The sequence below is a fragment of the Eleutherodactylus coqui genome, chromosome 3 (genome assembly GCF_035609145.1).
Source record: "Eleutherodactylus coqui strain aEleCoq1 chromosome 3, aEleCoq1.hap1, whole genome shotgun sequence".
Lineage (NCBI taxonomy): Eukaryota > Metazoa > Chordata > Amphibia > Anura > Eleutherodactylidae > Eleutherodactylus > Eleutherodactylus coqui.
Window position 1 is genome coordinate 241701984 of NC_089839.1, and position 14246 is coordinate 241716229.

The window sequence follows — 14246 nt, forward strand, 5'->3', positions numbered from 1 at the left end:
GCAAACTCCCCATTAACCTCCGGCCGCCGTTTCTTCCCGACCCCGAGGCCGGCTAGCCACCCCTGGCTAGCCTCTCCCACCGACTATCAGGGCTCCGCCCTGTAACCCAGGAGGCGACAGGCCACGATTGACCAAATACAAAAAAGGGGGGAAGGGGCTATGTAGCCCCTGCCTTCCCCCACTAACCTTCTACACGGGCTCCAAGGGCCCCTCCCCCTCCCCTGCTGCTATGACGAAAGCCCTTTCCCGTGATCCCACCCCTCTCCCCCCCTGGGTTTCTTCTAGGGCGGGCGGGCGGGACTCTTCTAACTTCAGCTTCTTTCTTCCTCTTCTTCTGGACGCTGTAATGGCCTTTCCCTGCGCTACCCCTCTATTTAACCCCCTCTTCCTAAGCTCCGCCCCCTCCCGGCATCCTCTACTCTAATTAACCCCCCTCCTCCCCGTTAACCCTATCATGCTGCCTTCCTCCTACCGCCCTGCGGGCTTCCGGCTCCGGCAGACCTTGACCCGGGTATAACGGAGTCGTATGCTGCTATGACCTTACCCCTTTAAATCCCCCTCCCCACCTACCATTACCCGAACAGACCACCGACACCATCTGTTGGATAAAATTTGGCCACAGCAGCCAATTTATTAAAACAAACAACATTAACATAAAATTTTTAAACGCATTTCCTTTCAAATATATCATACACCATTATAACCTCCTAACCATTATAAACATTCCCTAATGGAAAACCTGCGAAGAGGACCTTGGAGCCCCTCCTACTTCTAAAAATATCCTGTCGCCTCAAACCAACAGAGGAAATAGCTGTCCCGGTCACCAGCCGCAACTTGGCTGGCTCAGGCGACGCTATTTCCAAAACCTTCTTCCTCCCGCCGCCGGTGGCAGACTCGGGAGCCCAAGCAAACTCCCCATTAACCTCCGGCCGCCGTTTCTTCCCGACCCCGAGGCCGGCTAGCCACCCCTGGCTAGCCTCTCCCACCGACTATCAGGGCTCCGCCCTGTAACCCAGGAGGCGACAGGCCACGATTGACCAAATACAAAAAAGGGGGGAAGGGGCTATGTAGCCCCTGCCTTCCCCCACTAACCTTCTACACGGGCTCCAAGGGCCCCTCCCCCTCCCCTGCCACAGCAAGTGAGGCTCGACCACCTTGAGCCTGCGCCGCCCCCCACACCAATAGCGCCCGCTCAATTCCCTCCTGCAATCCTTCCGTCCATAGGTCAATGCCGATGTCATTTAAGTGGACGCCGTCTGACCTCCAGTAATTGCCGACCCCTTTCTCCAGGTCTATATGTCGCGCTGCTACCCCCCCTTTGCTGCCCAGGAACCGCGACACTTCCCTGTTGAGCTTCACTCTTGCTCTGTTCAGGCCCTTCTCCGACTGCGCCCCCCTCCAAACTTTCCTAGGCACGATTTCGGACCACACTACGACCGTCCCCGGGTATGACGCTTGCAGTCTAAGACAGTCATACCTTATGTCCCTTGATAGGTCCCTAAACCTCCTTTTTCCCAAATCGTTTCCTCCCACGTGTATGACCAAAACCTCCGGCGCCCTATCCCACCTAACCCGCCTTTCAACTTCCTCCAATACGCTGCCCCAAGTCATCCCTCTAATCCCCATCCATCTCACTATCGCCTCACTCTTCTGAAACCGTAGCTGCCTCCCATTCGGCCGTACCCCCGCTCTCTCTGCTCCCCAAAAAACATAGGAGTCTCCCAAGATCCAAACTAATGCTGGACGACCATCTGTAAAATAAACAGCAACAATACTATATTAGCAAACCGCCATTATGACCCCCCCCACCCTCCAGACGACCCCGCCTTGAATTTAAAGCAGGTGGGGTCGCACGTATGATTTAAAACGCCCTGACTCCCACCGACCTATCCTCTTCACTGCCTCCTCCCCCATACCTCTTACTGACGCTTCCGTCGCCGCCCCCACCCGAAATGAGTGAGACCCGAACTGTGTATTATTAAAACCCGCCACCTCTAAGGCCTTCTTGAACACCGCTATAAACTGAAAACGCGACAAAAATTCCCCGGTCTCGTGCCGCAAAAATGGGCCCGTGCGAAAATTTAACCCTTTGCTATACTGCTCCCAGGCACTCAGAGGGCACATACTGGCCCCCGGCACCTCACCCAACCGGATCACCTGCCCCCGTCCTTGCTGATCCGTCTTGGACCGACGGATAAGCAAGTCCAACCTCCCGTCTACCAACCGCACATCCTCCGCCTGCAGGCCGCCCCCCACGGTCTTGCTAGGTGACACCAATTCGCTTACCCGTAGGGCCCCGAAAAATGCAAATGAAAAAGCCGCCCTAAACAACCGCCGCTCGAACTCTTTTCCGCAAACAACATCAACCGCCTCCCCTAATTTCTCCAAAACATCAAATGATACCGGTCGCCTAGTGTCCTGTCTCCCTTTCCCTCTCCTCAGACCCTTCAGCGCCTGTTTTACCAAAAAATTTTTTGTCGCGTCCTCCACCCCCCGTATTTTAAACCCAAAAGCCACCCCCGCTATAAACTGGTTCACTTTTGCCACTGACCGACCCAAATCTGCACTCTCTCCCAACCAACTCAACAGCAAGCCCACTCTATCCTCCTCTGAACGCTCCCCCCCACGCTGCCTCAACCATTCTTCCCACTCGCTCCACGCTGCGCAATATGCTGCCCTAGTCCGCCGAGCCAGTGACCGTTCTATCAGGCCCCCCACTGCTCGCTTACCACGTTCCAGATTCGAGACGGGCACTTCCTCCCCTCCTTCTCCGCACCCGGCGCCAGTGTCCGGAACCGCTCCCACTGAAAGCGAGAGAGAGCATCCGCAATTGAGTTCTCGACACCTGGAACGTGTACCGCTACTACCCACATGTTTAATGACAAGGCCTCTAGCACCAACTGACGCAGCAGGTTAACCACCGGGGGGGATGACGCAGAGAGGTTGTTAATCACCTGCACCACCCCCATGTTGTCGCAGTGGAATCTTACTTTTCTATCACGGAAGTGGTTACCCCACAGTGTGATAGCCACTACTATTGGAAATAATTCCAATAGTACTAAGTTCCGAACTAAGCCTTCTTGCTTCCACTGCTCCGGCCATTCCCCCGCACACCATCTACCTTGAAAATAGGCCCCAAAGCCTGCGCTCCCTGCTGCATCTGTATAGAGCTCCCAGTCCACGTTGCTACTGACCTCCCCCATAATTACCGACCTGCCATTGTACTTCTCTAAAAAGGCGGACCAAACTGCCAGGTCCGCCTTGTGACTAACTCCCAAACGGATAAAGTGATGAGGGGCCCGAATCCCTGCTGTTGCCGCCGCCAACCGTCTACTGAAAACCCGGCCCATGGGCATGATCCTGCAGGCAAAATTCAGCTTGCCCAGCAGTGACTGCAGCCCTTTGAGCGTGATTTTCTTCGCCACCCGCGCCGCACCTAATTCCTCCTGCAAGTTTCTTAATTTTTCTTCTGGTAATCGGCACTCCATTGCCTCAGAGTCAATGGTGATGCCCAAAAAACTTAAACAAGTTGTGGGCCCCTCCGTCTTTTCCGGTGCCAGAGGCACCCCGAACCGTTTGGCCACCCATTGCAAGGTTCCCAGTAAGTTCGCACAAACTGGCGAACCCCCGGGCCCTACGCACAGAAAATCATCCAGGTAATGAATGACCGACTGCACTGCCGCCGTGTCCTTCACCACCCACTCTAAAAACGAACTAAACGCTTCGAAGTATGCACATGAGATTGAGCATCCCATGGGCAAACAACGATCCGCAAAATAACTCCCTGCCCAAAAACACCCCAACAACCTCACACTTTCTTGTGTTACTGGCAGCAAGCGAAAGGCTGACTCTATGTCAGCCTTTGCCATCAATGCCCCCCTTCCATAGTTCCGAACCCAATGAAGCGCCGCATCAAACGATGTATACACCACCGAGCATAGCTCGGGGTCTATTCCGTCGTTTACAGACGCCCCCCTTGGGTACGATAAGTGGTGAATAAGCCGAAATTTATTCGGCTCCTTCTTCGGTACCACTCCCAAAGGTGACACCACAAAGTCTTGCACGGGTGGCTCTTCAAACGGCCCCGCCATGCGCCCTAACCTAACCTCTTTCATTAGCTTCTCCGTCACCACTTCCGGATATTCTAACGCCGAACGTAAATTTTTTAACGAAAAGGGGACCCCATGAACCGGAGGCGGGATGTGAAAACCATCCCTAAAACCCTTAAACAATAACTCCGCCTTCTCTCTATCCGGGTACCTACTTAGGTACGGTACCATCTCTTCCAGAATCACTGGGGTCATCCCTTTTCGCAAAACCCCCTGGACCTTTTCCCTTTCCTTTCTTGAAACATCTGCCAGCCCCGTGAGACCCCGCGCCGCAGTGAGAGCAGGCATGACGGAACTTGCATGTTGCTCCGAACTTGCACTGACCCTCGTTGTACTGCCAGCAGTACCCGGTCCTACTCCCCCCTGCTGAACCACCCTGCCCCCCGGCTGAACTAGAGGCCGAGCCGAAGGACCCGGCACTGCCCTGAAAGGGCTGACCGAACCGCGCGGGGGCCATTACTCTCAACCATAGACCTATATCTTTGTGATCCCATCTGATCGATGGGCGCACTGCCTTACGCTGCCTGAACTGCTCATCATAGCGCAGCCAGGTCTGTCCCCCATACACTCGATAGGCCTCACCAATGGAGTCCATGTAACAGAAAAGGCCGGAGCAATTGTCCGGCGCTTTTTCTCCGATTACGCTCGCTAGAATGGCAAACGCCTGCAGCCAGTTCGCGAACGTCTGGGGTATAAGGCGCCACCTACGCTTCTCCTCCTCCTCTTTTTTAAACTCAGTCCGCTTTCCCTTGTCTAAATTAAATTTTTCCAAGGGTAGGAGGGAGAATATCTCGACATATTCGTCCCTCCAAATCTTTTCCCTCACCTCTTTTTTTAGGTGGGCCCCCAACGGGCCCTCAAAGCAGACGTAGACCTCGCCTTTTGCCTTATCGTCTAGCCGCACCCCCTCCCCGTCCTTTTCTGTCTGGACCGCTACTGCCACCCCGGCCGATCCCCCTGACTCCAACGTACCTGCTGCACCCCCCACTTGAGAGATTTCCCCAGTGGATTGTGCCCCCGTCTGTAACCCGCTCGTGGACATCTGCCCTACCAGCGGGGCAGATTGTAACACCCCAACCGCCTGTCCTACCCCAGTCCCACCAGCAAACGGTCCTCCCGGTCCGTCCCTAATGCTGGACGACGCACTGCATGGTGAGTTCCATGCTGTGACAGGCGACGGAGCGTAACCTACCCCCTGCCTCCTCAGCAATTCTAATACCACCCCCAGCAATGCACCTGCTTCGCCGCCTACCCCTAGCGCGTTAGTTAATGCAGCGCTACCCCCCGCAAATACCCCACTACTAGACCCCGCATGCGCCACGCGGCTAACATTGCTGGACACACCAGACATAGAGCATGACTCACCTGGCTGCGTAGGGGCTGTGGACCCACCAGCCGCCGACCAGTCTTGCCGCTGTTCCTCCTGGACTCTGCTAACGCCGGGCTGTGACCGCTCTGCTGGGACCGCAACCGCCTCCGATCTTCTTGGTGCCGAAGAAACATAGGCCACCTCTGTCGCCGTCGCACGCCTTCCGGATGACTCCGCCGCCGGGCCTCGAGAAACCGCGGGCCGCCCGTCACTTGAACTGTTGCAGGGCTGCTCCCCCTCCGATGCACCTCCGGGTGAGCAGCCCCCGACCCCTTCCAGGCTCTTTGCTTTCTGTGCAGCGCTTGGCCCCGCCCCCCTCTCAGCACGGGGCCTCGCGCTGCCCGCCGCACCTCGTCTTTTGGCGGGAGTCCTCCCCGCCCTGCTCCCCCTGCCTGTTGGTGTTGCCGGGGGGAGCCTACTACGGGGGGGGGCCGGAGAGGCACTCCGCAGCCTCTGCCTGCGTGAGGGAGCGTGCTCGGGGCTCAGTCTCTCTGGTGCACGCGCCCTCCGCGGCCGCTCTTTTGCCAGCCCCGCTGGTGCTGCCGCCGCCGGCCCCGCACCTGTCCTCCGACTCCGGACCTCTGCAGCCGCCTCTGCACCTCCCGCCGCCTCCGCTCGAGCTCCCGCTGCTCCTGCTTCTGCCGCCGCTGCCGTGGATACCGCCGCTGCTCCCAGGGCTTCACCGGAGAGCTGGACAAGCCAGTCCAGCCCCCTTTCTTCTGCCTCCGCCCGGATCTTCTCGAGGATCGCCTCCATCTTCTCCCGGTAAGTGGCTGGTCTTCGGGCTCTTCTTTTTCTTTTCTTCTTCTTTGGGACTGCCTCCGCTGCTTCTTTTTCGGCACCTCGGGTCTCCGGTCTTCAGTCTCCCTGCCTCGCTGCCGTCTGCCGCGCTCTTCAGCTCCGCCGGGCACCTCAGGTCTGCTGGGCTCTTTGGGACTGCTGGGCTCTTCGGTCCGCTGGGGTCTTCGGTCCGCTGGGGTCTTCGGTCCGCTGGGGTCTTCGGTCCGCTGGGGTCTTCGGTCCGCTGGGGTCTTCGGTCCGCTGGGGTCTTCGGTCCGCTGGGGTCTTCTAACTTCAGCTTCTTTCTTCCTCTTCTTCTGGACGCTGTAATGGCCTTTCCCTGCGCTACCCCTCTATTTAACCCCCTCTTCCTAAGCTCCGCCCCCTCCCGGCATCCTCTACTCTAATTAACCCCCCTCCTCCCCGTTAACCCTATCATGCTGCCTTCCTCCTACCGCCCTGCGGGCTTCCGGCTCCGGCAGACCTCTATGCAGCCGGGATCCTCCTCCCCCTCCCCCTCCCCTGACGTCTCCTACGTGATGGTTCCGCAAGAGTGCCTGGGGGAGGAGCCATCTGGCAGCACACTGACATCACAGTGTGCGCCAGAGATCATCTCTGCTAGCAGCGCGCCGGGCACAGGAGGAGCGGAGCTTCCAGGAGGTAGTTACGTGGGTCTCGGGGGAGCACTCACTAGGGGGGGGGTCACTCACTGGGGGTCAGTCACTGCTGGGGGGGCCGCTGTGGGGGTCAGTTACTGCTGGGGGGCCACTGTCACTGTGGGGGGCACTGTCCCTGCTGGAGGGCGCTGTCGCTGCTGGGGGTGGGGGTGCTGGGGGGGCACTGTTACCACTGGGGCTCATCATTACTGGGATAAGTGAGCGGAAGGCTGCGAGAGGCAAGGGCCTGTGCTATAGGTGTTTGGGGTTTATTAAATACAGTTATACATTTTTGTTATTTAAACTATAAATATCGCAAATTTATGTTTTTTTTCTCGATGTGACACATCACCCGAGTTATGCTCGGTTTTTGGCGAATTTTGACACACCGAGCTCAAAAGGTTGCCTATCACTGTCCTACGCCCTATGTCCATCAGACTAACATCAACCCAGGAAACCGGGATACCGTTGAACCTGATGCCTGCAGTCCCTTAGATGTGTGTCTTTGTTCTATCAACCTTCACGTTCTTCCTTGGATTTTGTCTGTTCTGTCCCTCTGTTTGTGTACATTCACTACCTTTGCCTCTGCTGCTTTGGCTGCAATAGCATGTGGCTTCCCACAGCCCTGATGCATCGCTGGTTGTTGGGACAGTGAGCAGGCTAGGAGAACTCTTGAGTGTTTTTCAACTGCTAAGTTCACATCTACACTGCTCAGTACTCCCCTAATGCCCCCATAATGAAGTTTTTCTTTGTGCGTTCTATAGTTAGGCAGCATAATCTGCAATCTTCTTTGTGTGTAATTATACAGCCAGCTCACGCAAATATTGTAGATTATAGACAGGGCAATATTCTTATTACAGCACTCCGGGACCAGGAAGAAGGGTGTGACACTTAACTAGTTGATTGATTCTGTGTGGTTTTATTTTTCATGCTGTATTTGGTTACCACTGGAACTAGATAACTGTTTTGGAATCTAATGGCAGTAGGGGTTAGGGTGCTCAGCTGGGATGGGACTTGGTGACACAAAAGAAAATGTATGAATTAGATGCAGAGAAGGACCGCTGAGCTGTTACCCTACACATAACTAACTCACTGAGCCAATCAGGAGCTGCTTCAATTTTGGCTGCTGAATTTAGTGGGAGTTGTGACTGCAATACCAACCCAAGCTGCTGCGCTATGGTCAGTGCTGTTTGCTTCCTGTGCTGTCCATAATGACAGCAGAAATCCCGAACGGCAGACTACTAATTGTCATCTATTGATGACTTGTCCTGAGGATAGGTCATCAATAGAAAAAAGTTAAAAAAAAAAACCTTTAAGCTAAATTCCATGCAAAAATCACTGTACATTAGTGGCCACTAGAGGCCTCATTTCCTCCTAATTTGTTGGCCACTGCCTGTTATCAAGTGATGCCTGTCTATAGTAAAAGAGGTAACAAAATGGACAGGTGAAGGACCGTGATGACTCATGCTGCCCATAGACATCTATGGAGAGCAGGAGGGAAGAGGAGACATGCCTGCAGCTATCTCTTGAGTGTTTTTCACTTGCTAAATTCACATCTACACTGCTCAGTACTCCTCTAATGCCCCCCATAATAAAGTTTTTTCTTTGTGAGTTCTATATTTCGGCAGCAGAAGCTGCAATCTTCTCTGTGTGTAATTATTCAGCCAGCTCACCGCAAATACTGTAGATAATCTTCACAGCTGGATATCTGTGAACAGTGCAGAGAAAAGGTGAGAATGTACTGCCTCAGCTCTGGTCTTCAGCAAATGCAATGCAAAGGGGAATCCAGCACACATTTCTTCTTACTAAAAAAAAACGGACAATACACTAAGATTAAATAACAACTACCCTCCTCCCACCAGCTCAGAAAGAACTTCAAATTATAAATATCACCTGCAGGGGGCAGAATGTTATAATTGCAGGGTACAAGTCATATGATGGACAGGAATAATGCTATTCCTCGTGGAAGGTATTTTTTCCTTAAATGGGGAAAATTGGCTTCTACCTCATTGGGTTTTTTTTGCCTTCCTCTGGATCAACATTGGGGGGGTAACAGGCTGAACTGGATGGACATATGTCTTTTTTCAGCCTTACATACTATGTCACATATACATGGCAGCTTATTCTGAAAAGTCGGGTCTTCTTTAAGCTGTGTACCCGCAGTGAGAGACAGTTTCTTGTAATCTGCAACCACCAAACTAAATGCTGTGGGAGGGTCAGTCTTATGGATTTTAAGCCAGAGTGTGTAATTTGGACCCTACTCAAGGATGGCCCAGACAATTACATGGACATTGGTTTGTTTCACACTATGCCCAACCCAACTTTATGAAGTCATATCGGTAGTTAGTTGTATCTCGTGGTATGAGGCAGCTCGGCAGAGGAACGAACACATAGGTCCACATAGTGATGCTTCAACTGGTCTTTACTGAAGAACTTGAACAACAAACAGTCTTATCTGGCAGCATAACAATTCAAGCGGTCTCTGGTTGGCGGCAGCCGTGTATGGCAAGGGGCAGTTGATTGGTTTGGTACAACAAATGGTCAGCAGTAATTATACTCCTGGCAGAATATTAGCAGTCCAAAAATATGTTCTGCTTGCCCGGAAATGAGGTTCAAACATGCTAGAAATTCAGTGTGTCCATGCAGACCCTTACAATCAATATAGTCTATTGCTTGCTCCTCTTCTTTAACCCGGTGTACAGTTTCTGTATCACAGCCATGTCAAGTCATATTCCACATAGCCGGACTCGCTGTTGCCCCAAGACTTCAGGGCAGCTCATCTCCCACCAACAGACCTCTGTAAATAAGTCAATGAACTTTCATTAATCCATCCACACCGGTGTGTAGACACTGCGTATCAATACGCAAATGAAATAAATCACAGCATGCTCTATTTCTCTGCGTATGTACGCAGTGTGAGCCCTATACACTTATATGGGCTGCGTATGGTACTCTGTCCCTATGCAATGCATTGTATATGGGCAGCGTTTTCATACACATCCCGCTCTTTAAAAAAAAATCACACTGCACATGTCTGTGGGCATGTGATGTGTGATTCGCGAGCATGCACAGTGCCATTCGCGGTCTTTGCCGGCAGCATATATGGCTGAAAAATATTCAAAATGCTGCGTGGAGACTCACATCGTTTTACCTATACGACCGCGGACATGAGCCCTACATCTCAAGCTTTATACCACTACGATACCAAGCTCTGTGCCCATTGTGACTGTAACACCTATACTTTGTGCCTCCTGTGGAGTAAAGCATCCTTTAGTTTGCCACTTGTGTCCACCTCAGTTACTGTGCCGTCATCTAGTGGGGTCCAGCAAGTGGATCAAGGGTCCCACAAAAGCATGGATCCTCTGATACTCACCAATGCACTAAAGGGAAGAACTCATTGGCCCTCGGTGCCTACAGCATTAGAAATCACTCAGACACAACATTTAATTAGTTCTACAAAAAAATGAAAGGGAGAGAATTTGTTGTTTGTTTTGCTTTTAATATATATATATATATATATATATATATATATATATATATATTATATATATATATGAACCCCCCTCCCTTAAAGGGAATTTGTCACCAGGTTTACATACTGCTCTATCTGTGGGCAGCATAAAGTAGTGATAGAGATCCTGTTTCCAGGATTGCATAACATACATTTTGCTGTACCTTTCATGAAGTCAGTGTATCTGCTGCAGCAGTAACCCTCACACTGCACTGTGCATGCTTAAAGTTGCCAACTCCCCCCGCCCACCACTCGCTGTTTGACAGTTTACTCCCTACCAACACTATGGGAGAAAACTGTCAATCAGCAACAGAAGAGCAAGGTAAGACTGCCACTCATGAATTCAAGTGCGCTTCTCCAACAGCAACAGAAGATAGTGATATTATAAATTGTATAGTAAGAAAAACAGTAAATGATACATTGTTAGAATCAGGGTGGAAAGGGCAGCATCAACCTACTGAGAGACTCCCTTTAAGGGCTCCCACACACTTGCGTTTGCGTTTTTTCTTAACGCGATTGTCAGTGAGACTTTCTAATGTTAAAAACGCAACGCAATGCACCAAAAACGCAAGTTGCATTGCGTTGCGTTGCGTTTTTAACATTAGAAAGTCCCATTGACAATCGCATTAACAAAAAACGCAAACACAAGTGTGTGGGAGCCCTAATGGTGTCCTACCACTTGTCCCACTTTTCATCCACCAGTCTTTGGCTCTCAGAAAGAGTATCCAGATAGTCCCCTACTTGCGAACATTCGACTTACGAATTTCGCAAGATACGAACTATCTGTCCTGCACAGTATGATGCAATGCTATGGCATTACATCATACTGTGCAGGGACCGGGCAGGCTTCTATCAAGCCTGATAGAAGCCTGTCCGGTCAGATCGCGGTTGCTGGGCAGCCGGGGGTCTTCTGAAAGGCCCTAGGGCTGTCTATGCAGAGCGCCTATCAAGCCGTGCGCTTGATGGGCACTCTGCATAGGCAGCCCTGGGGCCTTTCAGGAGGTCCCCGGCTGCCTAGCAACCACACAGCGTCCCGCGATCTCATCGTGGGACGCTGTACGGGCTCCCTGAACGTCAGGCGCAGGCTGTTTCTTACAGCGGGCACCCGGCGGCAGAAGTTCCGACGAGCCGCGCCGCTCGTCAGAACTGTTAACACTTTAAATACCGTTCTGACAGAGGTATTTAAAGTGTTAACAGTTCCGACAAGCGGCGCGGCTCGTCGGAACTGCTGCCGCCGGGTGCCCGCTGTAAGAACAGCTGGCACCCAATGTTGTATGGAGCGGGATCCACCCGCGATCCTGCTCCATACAAACATTTGTTCGGACTTGCGAACAAAACGGACTTGTGAACGGGCTCCTGGAACGGAACCTGTTCGCAAGTAGGGGACTAACTGTATTCCTTGCCCACAGCTCCGTCTCACCTAGGAAAATCCATACAAATATGGCCAATAGATGGTAATGATAACCAACATGTATTAGAAGTATTGATGGTCCACCGTATCTATACAGTAATTAGTAGTTTCTGTTAAAATGGGATTGTAGTAAGTTTGCTTAGTGTAGGGCATATGAATGGCAATGAGATTTTTCTTTAATTCATATGCAGTGCACTTAGACATATTAACCCTCTATTGCCATGTATCATCATGCCCCTAATGTAGGGCATTGCCATTACAATATAACAAGTATATATACACATATAGTCACCATGTAATGTGTTAATCTAGCCTAGGAATAGGAGAGCTCTCTGATGGATATGTATATTTCCTACTGAGCTGTATATTATTGGTCTCTGTAGTTTTTATTTGTCATTTCCGTCCTTTTGCTCCCTACAGAATATACATTCGTATTTGTATTTCTTTGCTAAATCTAATCTTTGTGCAAGTAGAATATAATACAGATATGTGAGAGCCTTTTCTCAGGCTCCATGTTAACATCTTACATCTAATGAAACCTTCCACATTGTCAGTTTTGAATTCTCTTATTGTATTGGTGTCTATTGCATTTCTCCTGCTGGGAAGGTTTTACACGAGCATTATGCCCTGAAGTGTAATATACAAAAGAACATCTTAGCATTCCCAAGTCAGTTAGCAGGGAGAACTTTATGGGAAAGTAAATCTGCAGTAATGATTCCATCCCTTTCAAATACAAACAGGATGACTATTGCATCGGTATTGGGGTGGGCACCTTTTTTTTGTAAACCACTAGCAATACAGTCAAACACAATGAGCGTTGCTGACAAGTGCCAGAATTTCCGAATAACATTAATCCAGGTTTAGAAAGGTTTAGCTCATATTAGCGCCAAATTCATAATTAAAATTAAGGCTTACAATCAGCCTTTGCACTAATACTGTAATGGAGGGCACCACATACCAGCTATGGGCAGAGCTACAAGTTCGATAAACATAAATGTCACCTTTGGATATTTACACCCATACTGCTATTGAGAGGGCAGTATCACACCTCCATGCATGAAGAATAGTTGAGTTATACGGAGGCAACATAACTGCTTCTAGTCCACTTACATCCCTGGTCAATGATCTGGAGATTCAGTAGTCTACAGCTGGCCATACACATTAGATATACCCATTCAACCAATACCTTTCTCTCTTGCTCTATACACATGCATGTGCTCTGAATAGGTAGAGGGTAGTAAGCCACTATTAGACACCTTCGGCAGAGGCTTATCTTCCCAAGAAGAAAGGATCAGGCAATTTGAAATCCAAAAGCCAATCCATCTGTGATCGAAAGGGTCAACTGCTCAATCCTTATTTCCCCTTACATCAACCATCGGAAGAGTCAGGAGGCCTCCATTGACATTAGAGGGTCTTTTGGGGATGTCATATATAATATAAAGTCCACCAGAGATCTAGTTGATTTCCAACTAGAAGGGTCTAATTAAGCCACAATCCCAAAAAATGGGTACGGATCATCTCAACACAGAGTGGATATGGAGGGGTTCATTCTGTGTAGGAGTTCTGAGGAATAGTTCTAGCGAATCAAAAGCGTATATTGGCTTTCTTCATAAAGGGTACAAATGGATGTCTTAGACACCCTACCCCATGTAGCCTGCCAGGCCGGTGGCACTATTTTAACATTACTCTTTGAAAATCTGGAAATGTAAGCATTTTTTAAAAATAAATGTAAATTAAAAAAATGTTTCTAATAAGAGCTGGCATAAACTATAAACAAGATTTTTGGGGGACAGTCTCTTTAATTGGGGGGGGGGGAGGGAGAGTCCCCTACATAAATGGCCATGAGTATAACATGTATGAATGTCAGAGGTAATTATAGTCCAAGAATGTATATAGTAAACATACTATACTGCAGTAAACAGCAGAGTGGCGTTTATGTGTTGTAAAAAGGGCATAAAGGACTGTAAACACTACTTCTGCTCAATCCACAGTCCAATGGAAACACTGCTGCCGGTTAGTCCATGATATAGTGCAAACGCTGCCAGCAGTCAGTCCAAAGTTCATTATGGATGTTGCCGCCAGACAGTCCAGTCATGCCTACCATGTTATCTGAATTTTGCTGTCGATGTTTTTAAACAATTAGTTTCATTGTGTAGATACAAGAACCTTCTGCTTCTAAGCCCAGGTACAACATTCTGCTGCCTTTATACTTACCTATCTTTGGTTAAAGAATAGCCCTGGGTTTGACAATTCCATCCCACTATGACTGACCTCTCCTGTGAAGAATCCAGTTCTTTAGTTCGTCCACTCCAGATTGTGTATTCTGCGCTTTTCTTCTGGGCTCCAGGTCACATGACCAGCACTCTGACAACTCTCTGTATCCCGTAGTTACTGGGGCAGATTTATGGCA

The 14246-nt window shown here is 50.4% G+C and overlaps 1 protein-coding gene across 2 annotated transcripts; it reads right to left on the reverse strand.

Annotated features, from left to right (window-relative positions):
* Positions 1 to 473: 473 nt before the first annotated feature.
* LOC136621591 (armadillo repeat-containing X-linked protein 2-like) lies at positions 474 to 6686 on the reverse strand. 2 transcript variants are annotated; one of them, XM_066597177.1, is made up of 3 exons: positions 5475 to 6686; positions 2730 to 2804; positions 485 to 1751 (listed from the first exon to the last, which is right to left on the reverse strand). In XM_066597177.1, exons 1-3 carry the CDS (start codon positions 6232 to 6234, stop codon positions 1096 to 1098), a joined length of 1491 nt encoding a protein of 496 aa, XP_066453274.1. In that variant the 5' UTR covers positions 6235 to 6686; the 3' UTR covers positions 485 to 1095. The 2 variants fall into 2 exon arrangements, with proteins under 2 accessions (XP_066453273.1, XP_066453274.1); XM_066597176.1 differs by lacking the exon at positions 5475 to 6686 and having other exon boundaries at positions 474 to 1751; positions 2730 to 5297.
* Positions 6687 to 14246: the final 7560 nt, after the last annotated feature.

What these genes read in the sequence shown, in the direction of transcription:
- LOC136621591 (XM_066597176.1), bottom strand. Translation starts at nt 4,397, where the DNA reads ATGCCTGCTCTCACTGCGGCGCGGGGTCTCACGGGGCTGGCAGATGTT.